Below are 21,375 nucleotides of genomic sequence, written 5' to 3'. Positions count from 1 at the left end.
TGGGGACCTCATCCTGATCCACGGTTACCACTGATTTGTAGAGTAAGTCAATAAGTCATCATACTTTTACTGTTAAAGGAAGACACAGTCCAAACACTCGATTGCTGCAGGGGAAGTCGGTTCCACCAAGACTTGAACTTGGATCACTGGATTCAGAGTCCAGAGTGCTAACCATTACACCATGGAACCTGCAAGTGGGGTAGGGTCCTGAAGTACACATTAGAGTTGATAGAACTTCACCGTGCTCTGCTTTCCTTTCCTGAGACACCGGATGGTGGTCCGGAATCTCTTCGAAGCTGTCCGGAAGTTATTCTCTATGGCTACTCCAAACTCCTCCCATGTCAGAGTTTTTGCCTCAGCGAATGCCAAAGCCGCGGACCGCTTGGCCTGTCGGTTTCTGTCAGCTGAAGTCCCATGAGCCAAAAAGGCTCAATAGAACTCCTTCAGCTTGACGGCATCCCTCACCAATGGTCTCCACCAACGGGTTCTAGGATTACCGCCACGACAGGCGCCGACCACCTTAGGGCCACAGGAGTTGAACCTGGAATCTTCTGATCCGTACTCAAAAGTGTTATAAATTGCCCCACTAGCCCTCCAACAGAAGCACCTGCAGTTTAGGGCTAAGTTCTGGGTTGTCACTGTTTCACCAAGAGTAAAATGGGGTCCAGAGAGAGAAGTCCTTTTTGACAAGACAACAACAAAAGCAGCATACGCTTGCCATGACCCGGATTTGAACCTGGGTTTCTTCACCCGCGTACAGTATGCCATTCCAATAAATCATCAGATGCTCATGTTTAGACCTTCAGAGTTCAAGCCCATATCCTTGTTCCCATTTGTCACCTTGGTTATTTTGTGAAGGAGGGAATTGAAAGGCCATGTTTCTACTCTTTTTCGAACAGGGGGCCTTTTGCGTGTGTGGCAAACGTGATAACCACTACACTATGGTATCATGGGCCACAAGCCTGTTCTGAATTCCGCTTTGGCCAATGGACACCACATCAACTCAGCAGCAGTCCTTGTTAGTATAGTGGCCAGTATCTCCGCCTGACATGTGGAAGGCCGGGGTTTGATTCCCGGATGGGGAGTTCATGTTTTGTATTTCACGTTGAACCTTGAGCAGGGTTGCGGTTGCAACAACCAGTCAGGTAAAACAAACCCTTCTCACGAGAACAAGACCTCTATTCATCTTCTTCTCCAAGTGCTCAGCTGTGTTGTACAATCTGACAGTTCTTTGCTGCCAAATCATTCCAGTCGTGGATAATGGACCTGACCAGGAAAATGCCAGCTGTGGGATTTCAACCAGTGCCTCCTGAGCAAAAGGAGCCTTAATCTGGCGCTTTAGACCACTCGGGAAAAAACTGTGACTTTGTGAGGTTCGCTGACAATGGAGGACACTGAAAAGGAGCCGCACAAAGGAGGGTACCTGCACTGGTGTCAGCAGAGCAGTGCAGAGGACGCATGCCGGGCCCCTAACCCAGAGGTGGATGGATGGCTACAGACATGACGCCAGACCTCTTCCAGAACTTCAACCTGCGATTGCAGGAAAGTTGGATGACGAACGTGGATGGACAAAGAAAGCTTCCGCCCTTGAAAACTCGCCAAGGTCATACATGGCTCAGACAGACACAGGTGTACTTGGCAGGAACCGTCGTCACCTGAGACCCATACTTGGTGAACCCGAAGCTTCAGAGCAAGATGCGAGATTCACTGGCTAAACGTACTGCAAAAAAGGTCAGTAAGGATAATTCATAATGCCGCCTACAGAGAACATACTAACTCCTTATTTGTAGAATGACAAATACTCCAACTTGCTGATATAGTTCATCTTCAAACAGCTAAAATAATGCATAAGGCTAAAAATAAGCAATTAGCTAAAAATGTCATCCAATACTTCTCTACAAGAGAGGAGAAATATGATCTCAGGGAAGAAGTACATTTGAAACTCTTCTATGCTAGGACTACGTTATGCTAGCCATAGCATTTCATATGTGGAATCAAACTATGGAATGGATTGAGTAAGGAAATCAAACAATGCACAACGATGAGCCAATTCAAGAAACAATACAAGCAGTTGATGTTTGCTAAATACAAGGATGAAGAGTCTTCAACCAGTCATGATGTCTTTATTGTTATTATATATCACTGGTTGGTTATCATGGTTGCCATGGTTACCATTGTCTTAAATATGGTTACATCACCTTAAAATCATACCAGGTTTGTAACAAAATATTTTCTTAGTTAGATTGGAAAACAAAAAAATGTCCATTGGAACATCCATAGTATACACTATATGTACTACATATGTATTGTACAGAATATCACATGAGTGAGATAAGTCTTTTGAGTAGACCCCTGATGAAAATGGTAAATTATGATTTGACCAAGTGTACCGTATCAGCCGAATCAGTGTTACTTACTGGTGTGTTACTTACTGGTGTGTTACTTACTGGTGTGTTTCTTACTGGTGTGTTACTTACTGGTGTGAAGGTTACTGATAGGTTATTTATGTGTGAACCATCGCATTGCAACCATTCCTTTTAATAATGAAAGATGTTTATTTTGTTTTGATTGATCCTACATGTTTAGTAACAACGTTTATGGTGTTGTTCCCACGGAGGCAATAAAAGTATGGATTATATTCTCATGTTGCCTGACATCAGTGCATGGAATAAATCAATTGTAAATGGGATGTATTTCTTCTCCTTATCATTCAGAAAATAGAGCGGGTCTTTAATGGTCGTGGGGTCGAAGCCTTCCTTGACCAGTTTGGTCTTCACCGTCTTGAATGTGACGGTGACATCCAAGGAGCTCTGCAGCCAAAGTCATATTCACATATTCATAGTTAATAGTATTCTTCTGAAAATGAAAGCTTCATTTCCCAACGAGTACCTGAATCCTGATGAAACGTGGCCTGGCATAGGCCGGCAAGAAGCTTTCCAGGTGCTTGAACAAGCCGACACAATCAAATGTTTGTCCGTTTTTGAGAGCGACTGCCGCCATTCCTACTTTGCCCTCGTTGCCTGCGGATAGCAAAGAAATAGGTGAAGATCAACTAAATTCATGGTGAGTAGCGCACCCTTCTGATGGGTTTATGTCATAGCAACTAAGAACGTAGCAATACAGTAGGCTAATATTTTCCTTAACGGGAGAAACATTGTATTGTTTTTATTGAAAGGTTACATTTCTTGCAATGTGGCACGCAACACTGAACCATTTTGCGCTGTGTTGTTTAATATTTACTGCCGACGTTGCACCGATGCACCTGTCCACCTCTCGCTCCAACCTTCCTTCACTGGTGATCAAGACCCCGGGGTCCTCATTCCCAACCCGGAGTGAGCAATCCACCCTTTTCCGATTAGTGGTGTGTCGGTCGTGAACGAACGTGTCAAAAGAACTCGTTCTTTTTTGTGAACAGAATGAACGAGGTCACCGCTACTAAAATAGCCGTTCAGTGTGTTCAGTTGCAAATGCTTTTTTTTTTGATTGGCTGGAGAGTCAGTTCAGCGTTCCTTGTGCAGGGCGGGACTATCTGCGTGCAGCACAGTTGCAGCGTCGGACCAAGTGTGGGGGGGGGGGTTGCAGCAGTCACAGAATCGGACAGGGGTGGTTCTGAGGCACTCGGACGGCTGTCATCATACTTCAGATTTCAAGGTACGTCATCACGTGTTGTTGCACCGTTGAGTCGGAACAAATGTGAACATGAGTGAACGGACAATTTAGACTCATTTTTCAAGGTACACAGATGATTGTATTCTTTATTAAAAAAATTTAAATAAAGAATGTTTCTACCTTTCTTCATTCTTTAGTAATCAGCAATACAATATAGATTTCAGGAGGTTTCAGGAAAATATCGGTTCCCAACTAGAAAAGGGACAAAAACAACTTTTTTGAAGCGATACCACAGCAACTACGTTCCTCTAGTAGAACTGTACTTACATAGTTGTACTACATGTTACTTTAAAAAGTCAATAGTTATAGTTGCTCCTCCAAAAACGTATTGAGTTACTCCACTATAAAAGGTAATTAGTTACCAGTAAAAGTAATGATTGCATTACATACCCCTGCTGCACCCCCCGCCCATCTCCACAGCAAAGACGGGTACAATTACAGAGGTTTGAATTTATTATTATTTATTATTATTATTATTAGTAGTAGTAGTATTATCATATGGACAAAGTTTTTTTTCGGGGACATAATGTACATTCGATGTGTACATTTTTACATTTTGACCTCAACGAGGTTAAAGTAGTGACTGTACTTCCATTTGGCAAAACCACATACTTAACTACTACTCATACTAACTCTTTGAGTATGCAGTGTGTCTACACTGACAGTATGCCATTTACTTACTACTACTACATTTACTTACTACTCACACTCCAATTACCCAGAATGCAAGGCGACGAAAACAAAAACCCGTTGGCTTGAACACGGAGCAGCAGGATGAACCAAACTCTGGTGTCAAGCAGGATATATTAGTTGGTTCATTTTTTGTTTTCAAAGTAAAAGCAGTGATTTATCACTATGGTTTTATTGGATGAGAAAAGTAAGGGAGTGTTTTATTTTGTGAAAATAACCAGAAGTGCATCGCTCACTTCGGCTAGCTTAAGTTTGGCCGAATTCGTCTGAACCAAATAGGAAACGGTTTGTATTTGGACAAATAATTGGCACACTCGGGATCTTGCCTGATGTAGAATTAGAATAATTAGTTAGGTTACCGGTCACTGAAAAAAGTAACGGTGTTATTCCCATCACTGGTTGCATCTGATGTTCTACACTGGGAACACCCGATGGCGAATGTGCGGTGATCCACGCTACCTGGAACTCCCACACCGTAGACGTTGGCCTCAGCGATGCAGTCAGCCCGGGTGAGGACATCCGCCACCTCATTGGTCGAAACATTCTCTCCCTTCCATCTGTTGACAAGGAAGTTTGGCAATTAGTTTTGGCAATTTATTGAAGTTCTAAACATCTGAGTTGACTTGAAGTCACCTGAAGGTGTCACCCACTCGATCGTGGAAGTAAATGAAGCCATCTCGGTCGATGAGCATCAGGTCGCCCGTGTTGAAGAACACGTCTCCTTTCTTTAAGACGTGGTGAAGCTTCTTCTTCTCAGTCTGCTGCAGGTCTCTGGCATAGCCGAGAAATGGAGCTCTCGCAGAGATTTCCGACACCAGGAGTCCCGGCTCGCCTAAGGCAATTGTTGTCATGACTTAGCTTGCAGGCAAATATAATAGTGGGATATACAGTAAAGTCTCGTTATATCGATATTCTCGGGAGTTGGAAAAAATACCGATATAACTGGACTATCCATATATCCGATCCTGTGCCGAACTGCATTAAAAGTGGGCGGATCTTTGATATGGCATGTAATTTTCTCCTTGAGTTCATGGATTGCGTATCTAGCATGCTTTTGTACTACAATAAATTTTGTACTACAGTAAACAAAAATAAACTTACGCTGTAGTGATTACCGGTTACCGGGACATAATTCACCCCGGAACTATCAATAGGGAAGGTGTTGCCACCCGGAGGGGTAGGCGCGAGGGACGGGTGTTTTCCGCTGTGTGTGCTGCACTCTGGTGGTGGAAGTGTGAAAAAAAAAGTTGACTGGAAGCAGCCGTTCGCCGTGTTCTTTTTTGGTATTGAAATCCTTAAGCAAAGATTGATTTGAGCTGCTTTTGTATCGATATAAGCAGACCAAATTGGCTGGCGGGAGATGAAAAGGGCATCCTAGTAACCGGATTATCATAATAACCGTGTATCGTACTAACCGAGCTAATTATATCATAAAAGACTAGAAATTTGCCGGGAAATGAAAATAGTATCGTAATAAGTAGTAATTCGTTTTAACCGATATCGATATAACGAGACTGTAATAGCGTAATATATAATAAAAATATATAATCATATTCATCATATCTGGGAGAGGACAAATACTCTCCCAGGTTTTTTATGGTAACGTAGGTTACTGTAAAAGGGTAAGCATCCCTCAATACTGGTGGCCAGCCAATCCCAGGGCACATATAGACAAACAACCATTCACACTCACATTCATACCTATGGACAATTTGGAGTGGCCAATTAACCTAGCATGTTTTTGGAATGTGGGAGGAAACCGGAGTACCCGGAGAAAAGCCACGGATGCACGGGGAGAACATGCAAACTCCACACAAAGATGGCCGAGGGCGGAATTGAACTCTGGTCTCCGAGTTGTGAGGTCTGCGCGCTAACCACTTGACCTCCGTGCAGCCCTCTCTCAATTTTTCTAAACTTATATTGGAGAGAATGAAACTTCATCTTTTTTCTGCGTGTGGCTGGTTCTGTGTAATTAAATATTTTTGTATTTGAATATTTTTAGCCAGCTAGCTAGCTAGCTGTGATACAACGAGCTAATCGGTCATTAGCGTTTATATAATTATTGTTATGTCAAACAGCGACTCAAACTGAAATCCGCTTTCCTTGTTCCAAATTCATATATTTGCAAATTATGGCATTTGGCGTACTTTTAAGAAACCTTACCTTGTGTCAATGCATCATTAGCCATGTTTACATGAGGAGTTTTTCTCTTTCCGAATGACCTTTCCGAAAACAATGGTATGCATGGAAAGGAATATTCCAATCTCTTGTCTACATGCGTCGCTATAATCAACCAGAATAGTCAATGGGGCATGCCCAGTAAAACCTAAACACCAACATCACGTTGTTTTTCTTTCACTAGTTGGAATAACTCCGTATTGCCAGTTTTTCCTTCGTCCAGCCTTGAAATTCAGTTTAGATAAAAAAAAAAAAACTTTCCTTAGCAGTCCAGTGCCGATTGCTGGCCTCCATTTTTTTTAAATGGAAGAACGTCTGGAGCTGCGTGTTACGTCATATCTCAGCATTCGCTGAAAGAACGCACCCGGGAACAGGAAAAGATAAAGTTCAATCTTGCTAATATTTCATAATTAAGCTGGGCACATGTTTTATAGAGATATGTATTTTCTTTTTGAATAAAAGTGGACTTGTGAATGGCGTATAGAAGGGTTTAGATTCTGTTCCACAGATGGCGCTAATGCACACCAAAGCTGCTTGCCAACCGCCAATAAACAACAAAAGAAGAAGAACGCACCCTGACAACTTCCCGTTTGAGCGGGTACAAGATACCTCAATCGGATTGGGGAAAGGAATATTCCACCCCTGGGAATCCCATTATATATTCATTGGGATTGGCACTTTTCTTTGGGAATGAGGTGTATACAAAGGTTACATTCTTTCCGTTTGAGCAAATAACCCCAATGGAATTGGATTATTTGGGTCCATGTATACGTGGCTCATTGTAGTCATTGTAGTTCTGTACGTGATACCAATGATGACTAGATTGATTTGACTAATATTTCTATCTGGGCTATCCGGAACCTAATCTTTGTCATGGTGTGTTTCTAAAGCTGAAGATCAAAACAAACATCCACTGTTGGCATTTACGTCTTGAAAGCAACTGAAAACCGGATCATGGTGACTGAAGGCCAGGTGGTCTTGCGAGAGACTGAACTACCAAAACAACCTTTTCCATAATGGCAACATGGCCAAGGTACCACCTAGTCGATCCACTACTGACCCAGAGGCCCTGGTCCATTCTTTTGTCAGGTCTGGCCTTAATTACTGTGCTGGTTTCTGCACATTTCTCCAGTTCTCCAGTTCTAGCCAACCTGAACCGTCTTCCAGTTCATTCGAGATGCGACTTTAGATGCGACCCGGCTAACTGGCTAACGTGGATCTCCTGAAAATCTTCATTCTACCTGCTGCTCTGAGTTTCCACGAAAGTCAGAAGTGTATTCTCTACAGTTGGGCCCTTTTCTGGGCCCTTGTCTGTAAGTCTCGCTCTTTCATATCCTGCACTGTTGCTACTTCTCAGTTGCGAACACGACGCCGTTTCTACACAGAGGGAGCCCTTGCGTGTAAGTCTCTGTCTCCGCTAACCAGCACTCTTCTACTCCACTGCTGCCTGCCATAAGCAGAATCGTGCACTTTCAGCCTTGCTCTGGCCGTCTGCCTGCTGTTTTTCAGCAACCTTACCCACCATGGCCCCACTTACTTCCACTTCCGGCTGCCCTGACTGCTCGATCCTCCTGGGAAAAATCCACGAGTTGGAGGAGCGCATTACTACCATGCACAGGGTCCGTGAGGCTGAACTCCTAATGGACACCATCACCTTCCGTCTCCCATCTCCACGGTCCGAATCTACCACACATCAAGCCTCCCTCGCTGCCACAACGGATAGTCCACCTCTCCTGTTGCATGATGTCCTCCACGATTCACCGGATGTTTCCCTCGCTGTCCCCCCGGAAGCTCCCAACGCCGCAGACGTCTTGCCCGGGGATAAACCCAAGTCCTTGGCGACCTCCACCCCAGCTAAACTGTCACCCAGGCCAAAAAGCTCTCGTCGCGTCTCTGTTGTGAACTTCACCCCTGCACCACGGCGCCATCTTGCCTCTTTAACTTCTACCATTCCAGCTGCGGAGTCGCCCCCACCCCATGTGACCTCGCCACCCCATGTGACACCGCCGCTGCCACCTGTCCATGCTTCTTCGGCACCGCCCCGTCCCCTTTTCCCCCCAACCACCATCATCATTGGGGACTCCATCACAAGGAACATTCGCTTCTTCAACGCCATAACGTACTGTTTCCCCGGAGCCACTGTCCCCCTCATCCACTCAAAGCTTGTTGACATTGTTGAGCGATCTCTCCCCCCTTCTGTCCGTAGAATAATTGTACACGTTGGCTGCGTTGATGCTTTCCGCCGTCAGTCTGAAATCACCAAAGTGCAGTTCAATAATCTTTTTCAGTTCCTTTGCAAAACTGGCAAGACTATCTTCATTAGTGGCCCTCTCTCACCTCACAACCGCGGGTATGATATATTCAGTCGCATTTTCTCCCTCCACACCTGGCTCCAGTCTGCTACAAACTCCCTCTCTCTTAACTATATCGACAACTTCGATCTTTTTTGGGGCCGGAAATCCTTTTTTAATCCTGACGGCCTCCATCCTAGCAAACTTGGCAGTCGGATTTTAACAGTACACTTACAACACGCTGTTCACAGTGCGTGACTATTTACATTTAGTCAGACACTCCCCCCTTTCTCTTCTTCCTTATCCGGCTACAATTCTACCCACAGCTCCTCCTGCAGGCCACAGCGTTCACTGCACCCTGCTACTGCTTGCTCTACTTTTCAGCCTGTTCTTTCACCTACAAACAAGACCCCATCCCACTGGTCATACCGCCCGACTGGACTCCGCTATTACAACAATAAATATGCTAATCTGATAAATCTCCGCCCACTCTCCCGCAGCCAAGATCAAATGATGAACTCTCATAACCTCAAATTATCCCTCCTAAATGTCCGCTCTCTCAACAACAAGGCTCTCATCCTAAATGAATACATCACTGAAAATAACCTGGACTTCCTCTGTTTGACTGAAACCTGGCACAAACCTTTGGACTATTTCTCCCTAAACTAAGCAACACCTCCTGGATTTACTTACCTTGAAAACGCCCGTCCTGACGGACGTGGCGGTGGCACAGCAGTTATATATAAAAAGGATATCAAAGTCACTCCAATCTCCCTCCAAAATGTTCACTCCTTCGAATTCACTGCCTTCAAACTGTCCGGTCCATCCCCCCTTGTCACTGCTGTCATCTATCGCCCCCCAAAACCAAATTCTTCTTTCCTATCAGATTTTACGGACCTCATCACCCAATTAAATGCCATCTCATCATCCATCCTTCTGCTCGGTGATTTCAACCTTCATATTGACAATTCCAACTCCAAACCTGCGACAGAATTCCTTGATCTTCTCAGCTGTTTCTCCATCACTCAACAAGTTAACTTCCCCACCCACACCAGAGGACACATCCTGGATCTTGTCTGCTCTACTGGTATCAATATTTACAACCTCACTAGCCATAACCTGCACATATCTGGCCATCTCATTTGATTTACACACATCTCTTAGTGTCTCAAAAATCAAACGTGAAATAACCTTCAGGAATCTCAAATCCATCAACCCTCATGCCCTTACCTCACTTGTAACTGCAAAATTTGCTATCTCCCCTCCCCCGCTGTCCGAGGACCCCTCTGAACTTGTCTCCTACTACCCTTTCCTCCTGTCTTGATGAACTGGCCCCTAAAAAAACCAAATTGGTCTCCTTCTCCCACACTGCCCCCTGGTACACCCCTCAGCTCCATAATATGAAGACCCGTAAACGCCAGCTTGAGAGACTGTACAAGAAATCTGGCCTAACTGTTCATCTCCAAGCTTACATAGATTTTCTACAGCAATATAAAGATGCCTTAAACACTGCCCGCTCACAATACTACTCCAATCTGATTACATCTAGTTCCAACAATCCTAAATCCCTCTTTTCAACAATCAACACACTGCTAAAGCCAAATGACAACTCCTCCTCATCCTTCACCACCACCAAATGCAACAACTTCTTAACCTACTTACAGTCCAAAATTACCAAAATATACAGGTCCCTAAACCCCCCCTCGGCTCACTCGCTTCCCCCTGACCCTCCGCTATCTGGCTCCACCCAACGACTCTCCAAATTCACACTTATCTCACCCGTGCAACTCACTGAAATACTAACCGGTATAAAGACTCCAACATGCTCCCTGGATCCTATCCCTTCTTCATTCATGAAACCCTGCCTCCACATCATCTCCCCGCTGATCACAAGTATCATTAACTCCTCCCTTATCACTGGATCCGTCCCACAGTCTCTCAAGCTGGCGGCAATCACCCCCACACTCAAAAAGTCTGGTCTCGATCCCAATAACCTCTCCAATTTCCGTCCCATATCCAACCTCCCCTTTCTGTCCAAAATCCTTGAACGTGTCATAGCTGCTCAACTTCAATCTCACCTCAACTCCAACAGCCTGTTTGAATCCTTCCAGTCCGGTTTCCGTCCCAAACACAGTACTGAAACAGCTCTTCTTGAAATCACCAATGATCTTCTTCTCTCCTCCGAGTCCGGCCATCTTACCATCCTCATCCTCCAAGACCTCACCGCAGCCTTTGACACCATTAGCCACTCTATGCTCCTGTCCCGCCTCAAAACCAGCCTCAATATCACCGATTCTGCTCTGTCCTGGCTCCAATCATACCCCACCAATCGTCAACAGTTTGTGCACATAAATAGCTGCTCCTCCTCCATAGCCCCTTGACCTCAAGGTGTTCCCCAAGGTTCGGTGCTTGGTCCTCTTCTCTTCATCCTCTACATCCTTCCACTTGGCAATATCATCCATCGACATGGCCTCAATTTCCACAGCTACGCCGATGATATTCAACTATACATTTCTACCACCTCCATCACCTCCAACATCTACTCCACCCTCACCAACTGCTTAGCTGATATAAAAACTTGGATGGAACAAAATTTTCTCAAACTTAATAGTGACAAAACAGATATTATCATCATCGGTCCCAAAAACACCACAGCGCCCACCCATAATTTCCATCTTCAATTTGACAGCGCCACCCTCACTCCATCCCCGCTCATCCGCAACCTTGGTATCCTCCTAGACCCCACCCTTTGAACCCCACATTAAACAGTTAACCCGGACTGCATTCTTCCATCTTAAGAACATAGCCCGATTCCGTCCATCACTTACATTCTCTGCCGCTGAATCCCTAATCCATGCATTCATCACCTCCAGAATTGACTACTGCAACAGCATTCTCTACGGTACACCATCCAAAACCCTCAACAAACTACAATATATTCAGAACTCCGCTGCCCGCCTCCTCACCTCCACCCGCTCCCGAGAACACATTACCCCTGTCCTCCAAAACCTCCACTGGCTTCCCGTCCCCCAACGCATTCACTTCAAAATTCTTCTCATCACCTACAAAGCCCTCCATGATCTGACCCCCCCATATCTCACAGACCTCCTCAATCCACATAATCCCCCGCGTCCCCTTCGCTCCTCAGACTCAAACCTCCTGGCACTCCCCTGTAAGACCAAGCTCCGAACCTGGGGAGACAGAGCCTTCTCCATCGCTGCCCCCACCCTCTGGAACTCTTTGCCCCATTCACTCCGTGCTTGCCCTGACCTTCCCACCTTTAAAAAACAACTCAAAACCCGCCTCTTTAAATCTGTTTTTAATGTCTAACCTTTTATATCTGACTGCTGTGCCCCGCCCCGCTTTTACTCATGTTTTAACTGTACTCATGTTTTTACTCATGTATTAACCAATGAATGTTGTATTTTGGTGTGTCTTTTATTCTGTTTACTTGTTTTATTCAACTTCATTCTTTTGTAAAGTGTCTTTGAGTATCTTGAAAAGCGCTATACAAATAAAATGTATTATTATTATTATTATTATTAAGGTCCGGTCTTTTGACAATCCTGAGAGCCAGAAAGAAGTATACGGGTTCTAGAGTCTTTTCTATTGGGGTTCCAACTTTGTGGAACGCCGTACCTTCTGACATTAGAGCTGCTACCCGAGTAGAAACGTTTAACTCTCACAAAGACTGAAAGTCCCACAAACGGCAAACATGCTTGTTCTGATTGTTGCAGCGGGAGGCGGACCTGATCCGTGGAGGGGATCAGTGGAGGGGATCTGCCTTTTTAAGCAAGTATCGGCCAATGTCGATACCGTCCGTCCGATGATAATCTGTGGCCGATGGATCAGAGCATCCCTAGTAGGAGTACGTTTCACTTTGAAACCGACCTTCCGGAAGGGATTCATGACGGTAACCAAGCTTCTACAGTTTTGATCCGTGACAATGCTGACACTCACCTTTGGGAACCTGGATGCAGAGACCAGAAGAATCCCTCACAGGTTCTCCCTTGTCGACGTCATACTTGATCAGAGCGAAGGGAAAACACCACTGTGCCAAACAGGAAGTAGATGTTCAATGAAGAATTGTGGAGTTGAAGTTGAGTCCTACCTTGTACAGGAAGCTCGCCCGTCCGACTGCTCCCATCTTTCCGCTGTAATTCATCAAAAAGAAGTTCCCTTCTGTTGCTCCGTAAAGCTCCACAATCCGAATGTTCCCAAAGCGCTTTTGGAAATCTCTCCAAACATTTGCTCTGATTCCATTTCCAATTGCCAGTTTCACTTTGTGGTTTTGCTCATTGGGTTTCTGTGACAAGTGAAAAAGGATATGCCATGTTTGTGTTTGTTTGTTAATATTGATGATGGAATGAGGAGATCAACCTTTGGCGTATTGCAGACGTAACGCATAATTTCACCGATGTACTGGATGACGGTCACGTTGTATCTTCTGCAGTCGTCCCAGAACTGAGATGCAGAAAATCTATTCCTCAGGGCGACTGTGATACCTGGAAATGACGACAAAAGACAATAAAACTTCAGAAAACTCATTGCACAAATTGTTCAAATCCAGGCAACCCCTACTATAGATACAGTACATCCATTGGAATGGAAATGGTAATGGTAATGGTTTTATTTCATTTGAACATGCATCAGATTCCAATATAGTGCATCCCATAATCAGTTCCCAGTTCCACATGTCCAAAAGGAGTAGGAAGAAGCAAAGCTTATTAAATCCTACCCCTCCATCTGGTACTTTTACAATCACTAACTCTTACATTTGTTCACTTCCTGCTTTCCTAATATAGTTTTTAAAAAAATGTGTTTTAGTAAATTTTTTTTTGTCACATACTACATAATAGATAATGGGTACCACAGTAACTGTCAATATAGTGATATACAGCAGTTTTACAATCAGTAACTGTAACATTTGTTCACTTCCTGCTTTCCTAATAAAGTTTATTTTTTTTAATTGAAAAAATTGTAATTATTATTATTTTTTTTTTTTTGTCCCGTCCGGAAGTACTGGGTGATATGAGCATCCAATGCCATAATGGGTACCATAGTAAGTATCAATATAGTGATATATATATAGCACATCATGACTGGTTCAAGACTCTTCATCCTTGTATTTAACAAACGTCAACTGACGCAGCTTCGCATCCCGTTCTATCTGCAACAGTTTCATGTGGCTGAGAAGCACTGCTGTGGAGTTAGAGCGAAAATGAGAAAATGTGTTTCACTCGCTGTGATAATGTATTTCAAGCAACCTATAGGCTTTGTGGTAAAAATTTTCTCCATATATGGCACATGTGTGCCACGTCCAAAAAAGCACTCCACTCGCTCAGAGAAGAAGGGTTAGGGTTAGGGTTAGAGTTAGGGTTTTGGCACTTATGGAACACATTTAGTGAGATGTGCTTTATTGCTTGGTACACACAACTATTGTGCTTGTATTGTTTCTTGAATTGGCTCATCGTTGTGCATTGTTTGACTTCCTTACTCAATCCATTCCATAGTTTGATTCCACATACTGAAATGCTATGGCTAGCATAACGTAGTCCTAGCAAAAGTGTTTCAAATGTACTTCTTCCCTGAGATCATATTTCTCCTCTCTTGTAGAGAAGTATTGGATGACATTTTTAGCTAATTGCTTATTTTTAGCCTTATGCATTATTTTAGCTGTTTGAAGATGAACTATATCAGCAGGGTGAAGTATTTGTCATTCTACAAATAAGGAGTTAGTATGTTCTCTGTAGGCGGCATTATGAATTATCCTTACTGACCTTTTTTGCATTTACTCTGTGTAGAAAACATATGGACACACTTTGACATATCAAATTAGTACATAGACATATAGAATATCTCTCCTTCTGAATATGAATTGTTTAAAAATGTGATTATATATTTTTGTTTTGTGTAATATTGTGTAAAATAGCACTGACCCATCTCAATGGCTGCTGCGAATCCAACCAGCCCAGACGTGTGATAGAGAGGAAGGCTGATATAAATCACATTATTGGGGCTCAACCCGGTGGATCGGAGGATCATCGTCATGCCCCACAGTTTGGAATGAGTGAGCAGGGCTGCTTTGGGGAGACCTGTTAAACACAAGATGCAGAAGAAGAAGGTGCGGGAGGTGATGAAGATTGTTCCCTCCCTCGTGGAGCCCACCTGTAGTCCCTGATGTGTACACGTACACTGCAGGATCCTGCAGCGTTACATGTGATCTTAGGTCTTTGTCCAGAGGCTCAGAGGACATCTGCCTCATCTTGTCTGTGAAGCTGAGCCCACCTTCAGTTGTACATGCGTCCCCCATAATCAATACGGACACCTGCTGCTCCCGGAGCTCTGGCTGCACCTCCTCCACTGCACTCTGCAAGTCTGGGGAACGGAGACACAACAGGACCACCGGTAGGTACAGCATTGTGACTGTATGACTGACAAAAGGGTTTGGACGCTTACATTAAATCGTGGTTGCTGTGATTGTTTATTGCATTGAAATGTGCCTTACACTCTGAAAAACCTGCCTGTGAGGTTTTGTTGACGTTTCTGCACTGTGCGCCTCTCAGCTAATTTACCACTGCACAGGGTGCGCTTCGCCCGCGCCAAGAATACAACTGGTCGGAGCTGGCGAGCTTTTAAGCTTTCCTTTGATGAGCTGTTTTGTCACGAAACGCCCATTTTGGCATAGCCCAGTCTACCAAAGTACCAAAGTCACTAAGCAGTGGCGTGCTGGGCCAAATTACCACTGCATGGTTTGCACCATGTTCTGCTAGGATTATGATTTCAGTCTTCTATGACTTATAATAATAAAATCCATCCATCTGTTGTGAAAAAGCTGTAAACTAGCAAGGAGGGACTAAGATTAGTCGTGTCTGTCCTGTGAAGCCACACGACATGAAACTACAGTTCATAAAAACAGCTTCCATAAATGGGAGAATAGAAAAGGTGACCGTGCTCCATTTCCAAGTTACTGAATGACAGAATGTAGGAATTCTTCGCTCACATGGAATCATTGCGCTCTGTGGCCTCATTTTGAAAGGGAAACAATGTTTGATATCTCCAGTACCTTGAGCCACCAGCAGGACTTTAGCCCCGCTGCACTCGAAGCAGTGCAGCAGAGACTTGGACCTGATGTTGGAGTTAAGCAAAGCGACTGAACATCCCAGCTTGAAGAGAGCCAACCAGGTCCACACAAACGTGGGCTCGTTCCCCATGAACAAAGCCACCGTGTCGCCTGGTCGCACGACGCCGCTGTGCAGCAAGACTCCGGCGGCCTGACTGCTGAGCTGATCCACGTCCTGGTAGGTGAAGATGTCATCTTTGAAGAGAATCAGCGGCTTGTGTGGCTGAGTCTTGGCCATCTCCAAAAAGTGGTCCAGAAGTGTGTAGTTCCTCTGCATGTACTGGAAGACCCTGCGACCTATTTTCACTTTTGTTAAGATATGTTTGATGTCCTGGTAGAGGTAAAAGAAGCCCAATAAAAGGCTAAGCGCAAAGGCGGCACAGATCAACAAGAAGAACATGTTGCTGGAAGGCAAAGCCAGCTGGAAGTGAATGAAGTGTGAACTTTCAACTCACCTCATCCAAACATTGCAACATGATCTGGACAGTCTGGAGGGGGGGTGCAGGGGGAGTAGAACTACCAGTCAATTATTTACAGTACGGTAAGTCTGGTCTCGGCCGTGAACAAGAGCTACTTTTACAAAATGAAAATTGCTAAAAGCTACTCATTTTTGTAATGTTTTTTTTCATAACTTATTTCAAGCCCAATCTGAAAGTTGCGGGTTTGATCCTCCGGTGATCAGTGTCTTTGGGCAAGATTGTGAAGCCCCAGTCGGTCCTGATGCTACGTCATTAGTAGGTAAAGGTGCTAACGGTGTCAAAGCGCTTTGGGTGCGTTGGAGGTGGAAAAGCACCACGTCAAAGACCGTTTACCGTCTTAGCAAATGAGCACTTCTTTGTGGGATTTTAACAGCATGAGGAAAGATCAGGGGTCTCAAACACACGGCCCGCGGGCCAAATGTGGCCCGCAGGACACTAGTTTGAGGCCCCCGCCTTGATATGAAAGTTTAATGTCAGTGCGGCCCACGCAAGTTTGATATGGATGCTGTATGGTATCATGTACCCAGAAAAAATTATTTCGTTTGATTCATGTTCATGTTAAAGGTTAAATAACTGTTAATAGTTATCCTCCCTATCTGTGTGGAAGTGGTAAGTTTTTGGCTATTTAAGGTTAAAGGAAATAACTTGAAGGCTACCGTTTAGGTCGCTAGCTCTCTAGTTTGCGAGTTAGCATGTGTCTCAAGACCCTGCAGTTGCACAATATGTTGTAAATAAAAAGAGTATAAATGTGACTATACAGTGCATCCGGAAAGTATTCACAGCACTTCACTTTTTCCACATTTTGTCATGTTACAGCCTCATTCCAAATTGTATTAATTTAATCTCTTACCTCAAAATTCTACACAAAATACTCCATTATGATAATGTGAAAACATTTTTTTTTTTTACTTTTTTTGAATTTATTAAAAATAGAAAACTAAGAAATCACATTTACATAAGTTTTCACAGCCTTTGCCATGAAGCTCAAAATTGAGCTCAGGTGCATCTTTTTTCCACTGATCATCCTTGAGATCTTTCTACAGCTTAATTGGAGTCCACCTGCAGTAAATTCAGTTGATTGGACATGATTTGGAAATATAATAACTGTCTATATAAGGTCCCACAGTTGACTGTGCATGTCAGAGCACAAACACCAAGCATGAAGTCAAAAGAACTGTAGACGGTCTGTAGACCTGCGAGACAGGATTGTCTTGAGGCACAAATCTGGGGGAGGATACAGAAAAATGTCTGCTGCTTGAAGGTCCCAATGAGCACAGTGGCCTCCATTATTCGTAAATGGAAGACGTTTGGAATCACCAGGACTCTTCCTAGAGCTGGCCGGCCTTCTAAACTGAGCGATCCAGCGTTCCTCTGTGGAGAGAGGAGAGCCTTCCAGAAGGACAACCATCTCTGCAGCAATCCACCAATCAGGCCTGTATGATAGAGTGGCCAGACGAAAGCCACTCCTTAGTAAAAGGAACATGGCAGCCCGTCTGGAATTTGCCAAAAAGCACCTGAATGACTCTCAGACAATGAGAAACAAAATTCTCTGGTCTGATGAGACAAAGATTGAACTCTTTGGTGTGAATGCCAGGCACCATGTTTGGAGGAAACCAGGCACTGCTCATCACCAGGCCAATACCATCCCTACAGTGAAGCATGGTGGTGGCAGCATCATGCTGTGGGGATGTTTTTCAGCAGCAGGAACTGGCAGACTAGTCAGGATAGAAGGAAAAATGAATGCAGCAACATATAGAGATATCCTGGATGAAAACCTGCTCCAGAGCGCTCTTGACCTCAGTAGACTGGTCATGTACCTTGACCATATAGACAGTAGACATTAGCACACAGCAAAGATCTCAAAAGATTGGCTTCAGAACCACTCCGTGAATGTCCTGGAGTGGCCCAGCCAGAGTCCAGACTCGAATCCAATCGAACATCTCTGGAGAGATCTGAAAATGGCTGTGCACAGACGTCTCCCATCCAACCTGATGGAGCTTGAGACTTATTGCAAAGAAGAATGGGCAAAACTGCCTAAAGATAGGTGTGCTAAACTTGTGGGATCATATTCAAAAAGACTTGAGGCTGTAATTGCTGCCAAAGGTGGATCAACAAAGTATTAAGCAAAGGCTGTGAATACTTATGTAAATGTGATTTTTTGTTTTCTATTTTTAATAAATTCAAAACATGTCAAAAAAACCTTTTTTCACATTGTCATAATGGAGTATTTTGTGTAGAATTTTGAGGTAAGAGATTAATTTATTACAGTTTGGAATGAGGCTGTAACATGACAAAATGTAGAAAAAGTGAAGCGCTGTGAATATTAAAAAAAAGCGCTGCGACTGGACCGGAGCAAGAACAACAGAAAAGAAGAGGAGAGAAGAGAAAGGTGGGGTCGGGGGGGGGGGGGGGGGGGGGGAAGTAGAGGGAGAGACAAAAACAGCAGCAACAAGAATTCCCAAAACAACAACAGTGACAAACAGAACAGTTAAATGTCAATGATGGCTAAGGGTCACACTGGAGATGATATCAGTGAAATGAAACAGTCCAACTTACCAGTAGCAATAGTAACGATGAAGACATGACCCATGATAGTAAACACAATTGCAACCATACGGTTACAGTAATTAAAATCTCACTGCTTGACATCATTATTACTGTAATAATAGCATACAAATACTATATAAACATCAGGGATAAGATAGTAGATTGTATAGAGAAGCACCCATGTGCTGTGAGTGCCCATATGGAGGTGTGTTGTGTATGTGAATGCGAGTGTGTGAATGTGTAATTGTCACTGAGAATGACAAAAGGAGAGAGACTGCCTTCTACCACCCAGCAAACCCCGCCCCGCGCAGCCAGGTCAAGCCCCCACTGCCAGAGATCCTCCGGCCCCGTGGGTGTGGGCAAAGCCAGGGCCGACTCCCCAAGACCCACCCCCGAAGCAACTCCCCGAAGAGACCAGCAAGAGGCCATGGAGGAGCAATCCCAACCGGCAACAGGGCGCCAGCAGGCCGGAGGAGAGCCGCACCCCCGAGACCAGCGGGAGACCATACCCCATGAGGGCAGAAGGGCATCGAAGGCCACACACCCGTGGGCACAGGGGCGCCCCCGCCGGCCGGAAGGGAGCCCGTCCACGGCCGGAGGCACCGCCTCCCGCCCCCCACACACCCCCAGGAAGCAGAACCAGGCCCGCCCCAGGCAACCCCAGGCCTGACCACCGACATAGGACCGCCCCGGCCAGGACAGAAGAGGCCCGGGCACACTGCCCCACGGAGGACCGGGCGGTAGAGATGGAACGCCCTACGTCAGACCCCCGCAGAGCCCCCCCCCCCCCCCCCCCCCCCGTTTATCTATATGGCCATATACCCACATACACACCCACACACACATATATATATATATACAGTGAAGAAAATAAGTATTTGAACACCCTGCTATTTTGCTATTTCTCCCACTTAGAAATCATGGAGGGGTCTGAAATTTTCATCGTAGGTGCATGTCCACTGTGAGAGAGATAAACTAAAAAGAAAAATCCAGAAATCACAATGCATGATTTTTTAACAATTTATTTGTGTGATACAGCTGCAAATAAGTATTTGAACACCTGAGAAAATGAATGTTAATATTTGGTACAGTAGCCTTTGTTTGCTATTACAGAGGTCAAACGTTTCCTGTAGTTTTTCACCAGGTTTGCACACACTGCAGGAGGGATCTTGGCCCACTCCTCCACACAGATCTTCTCTAGATCAGTCAGGTTTCTGGGCTGTCGCTGAGAAACACGGAGTTTGAGCTCCCTCCAAAGATTTTCGATTGGGTTCAGGTCTGGAGACTGGCTGGGCCATGCTAGAACCTTGATATGCTTCTTACGGAGCCACTCCTTGGTTTTCCTGGCTGTGTGCTTCGGGTCGTTGTCGTGTTGGAAGACCCAGCCACGACCCATCTTCAATGCTCTGACAGAGGGAAGGAGGTTGTTCCCCAAAATCTCACAATACACGGCCCCAGTCATCCTCTCTTTAATGCAGTGCACTCGTCCTGTCCCATGTGCAGAAAAACACCCCCAAAGCATGATGCTACCACCCCCATGCTTCACAGTAGGGATGGTGTTCTTCGGATTGTACTCTTCATTCTTCTTCCTCCAAACACGCTTATTGGAATTATGACCAAAAAGTTCTATTTTGGTCTCATCTGACCATAAAACTTTCTCCCATGACTCCTCTGTATCATCCAAATGGTCATATGCAAACTTAAGACGGGCCTTGACATGTGCTGGTTTAAGCAGGGGAACCTTTCGTGCCATGCATGATTTCACATCATGACGTCTTAGTGTATTACCTACAGTAACCTTGGAAACGGTGGTCCCAGCTCTTTTCAGGTCATTGACCAAGTCCTGTCGTGTAGTTCTGGGCTGATTCCTCACCTTTCTTAGAATCATTGAGACCCCACGAGGTGATATCTTGCATGGGGCTCCACTCCGATTGAGATTGACCGTCATGTTTAGCTTCTTCCATTTTCTAATGATAGCTCCAACAGTGGACCTTTTTTCACCAAGCTGGTTGGTAATTGCTCCGTAGCCCTTTCCAGCCTTGTGGAGGTGTACAATTTTGTCTCTGGTGCCTTTGGACAGCTCTTTGGTCTTCGCCATGTTACAAGTTAAAGTCTTACTGATTGTATGGGGTGGACAGGTGTCTTTATGCAGCTAACGACCTCAAACAGGTGCATCTGATTCAGGATGATACATGGAGTGCAGGTGGACTTCTAATGGGCAGACTAACAGGTCTTTCAGGGTCAGAATTCTAGATGATACACAGGTGTTCAAATACTTATTTGCAGCTGTATCACACAAATAAATTGTTAAAAAATCATGCATTGTGATTTCTGGATTTTTCTTTTTAGTTTATCTCTCTCACAGTGGACATGCACCTACGATGAAAATTTCAGACCC

General features: G+C 44.7%; 1 protein-coding gene and 1 non-coding gene across 2 annotated transcripts; both read right to left on the bottom strand.

Moving 5' to 3' along the window:
• Positions 1–117: 117 nt before the first annotated feature.
• On the bottom strand, positions 118–189 carry trnaq-cug (transfer RNA glutamine (anticodon CUG)). The gene has a single exon. It is a non-coding gene; the product is annotated as a tRNA-Gln (tRNA).
• A 1,919-nt stretch (positions 190–2,108) lies between these two features.
• LOC144898642 (long-chain fatty acid transport protein 2-like) lies at positions 2,109–16,409 on the bottom strand. The gene is made up of 10 exons (XM_078791674.1): positions 15,895–16,409; positions 14,997–15,206; positions 14,768–14,923; positions 13,209–13,333; positions 12,940–13,134; positions 12,789–12,879; positions 4,993–5,191; positions 4,819–4,916; positions 2,890–3,020; positions 2,109–2,810 (listed from the first exon to the last, which is right to left on the bottom strand). Exons 1-10 carry the CDS (start codon positions 16,349–16,351, stop codon positions 2,634–2,636), a joined length of 1,839 nt encoding a protein of 612 aa, XP_078647800.1. The 5' UTR covers positions 16,352–16,409; the 3' UTR covers positions 2,109–2,633.
• Between the last annotated feature and the right edge of the window lie 4,966 nt (positions 16,410–21,375).

The sequence above is a fragment of the Doryrhamphus excisus genome, linkage group LG6, assembly GCF_037039965.1.
Source record: "Doryrhamphus excisus strain RoL-2023G ecotype Guam linkage group LG6, RoL_Dexc_Guam_v1.1, whole genome shotgun sequence".
NCBI classification, from domain to species: domain Eukaryota; kingdom Metazoa; phylum Chordata; class Actinopteri; order Syngnathiformes; family Syngnathidae; genus Doryrhamphus; species Doryrhamphus excisus.
Note: the sequence above shows the minus strand (reverse complement) of the source record. Positions and strands in the feature narration are given on the sequence as shown.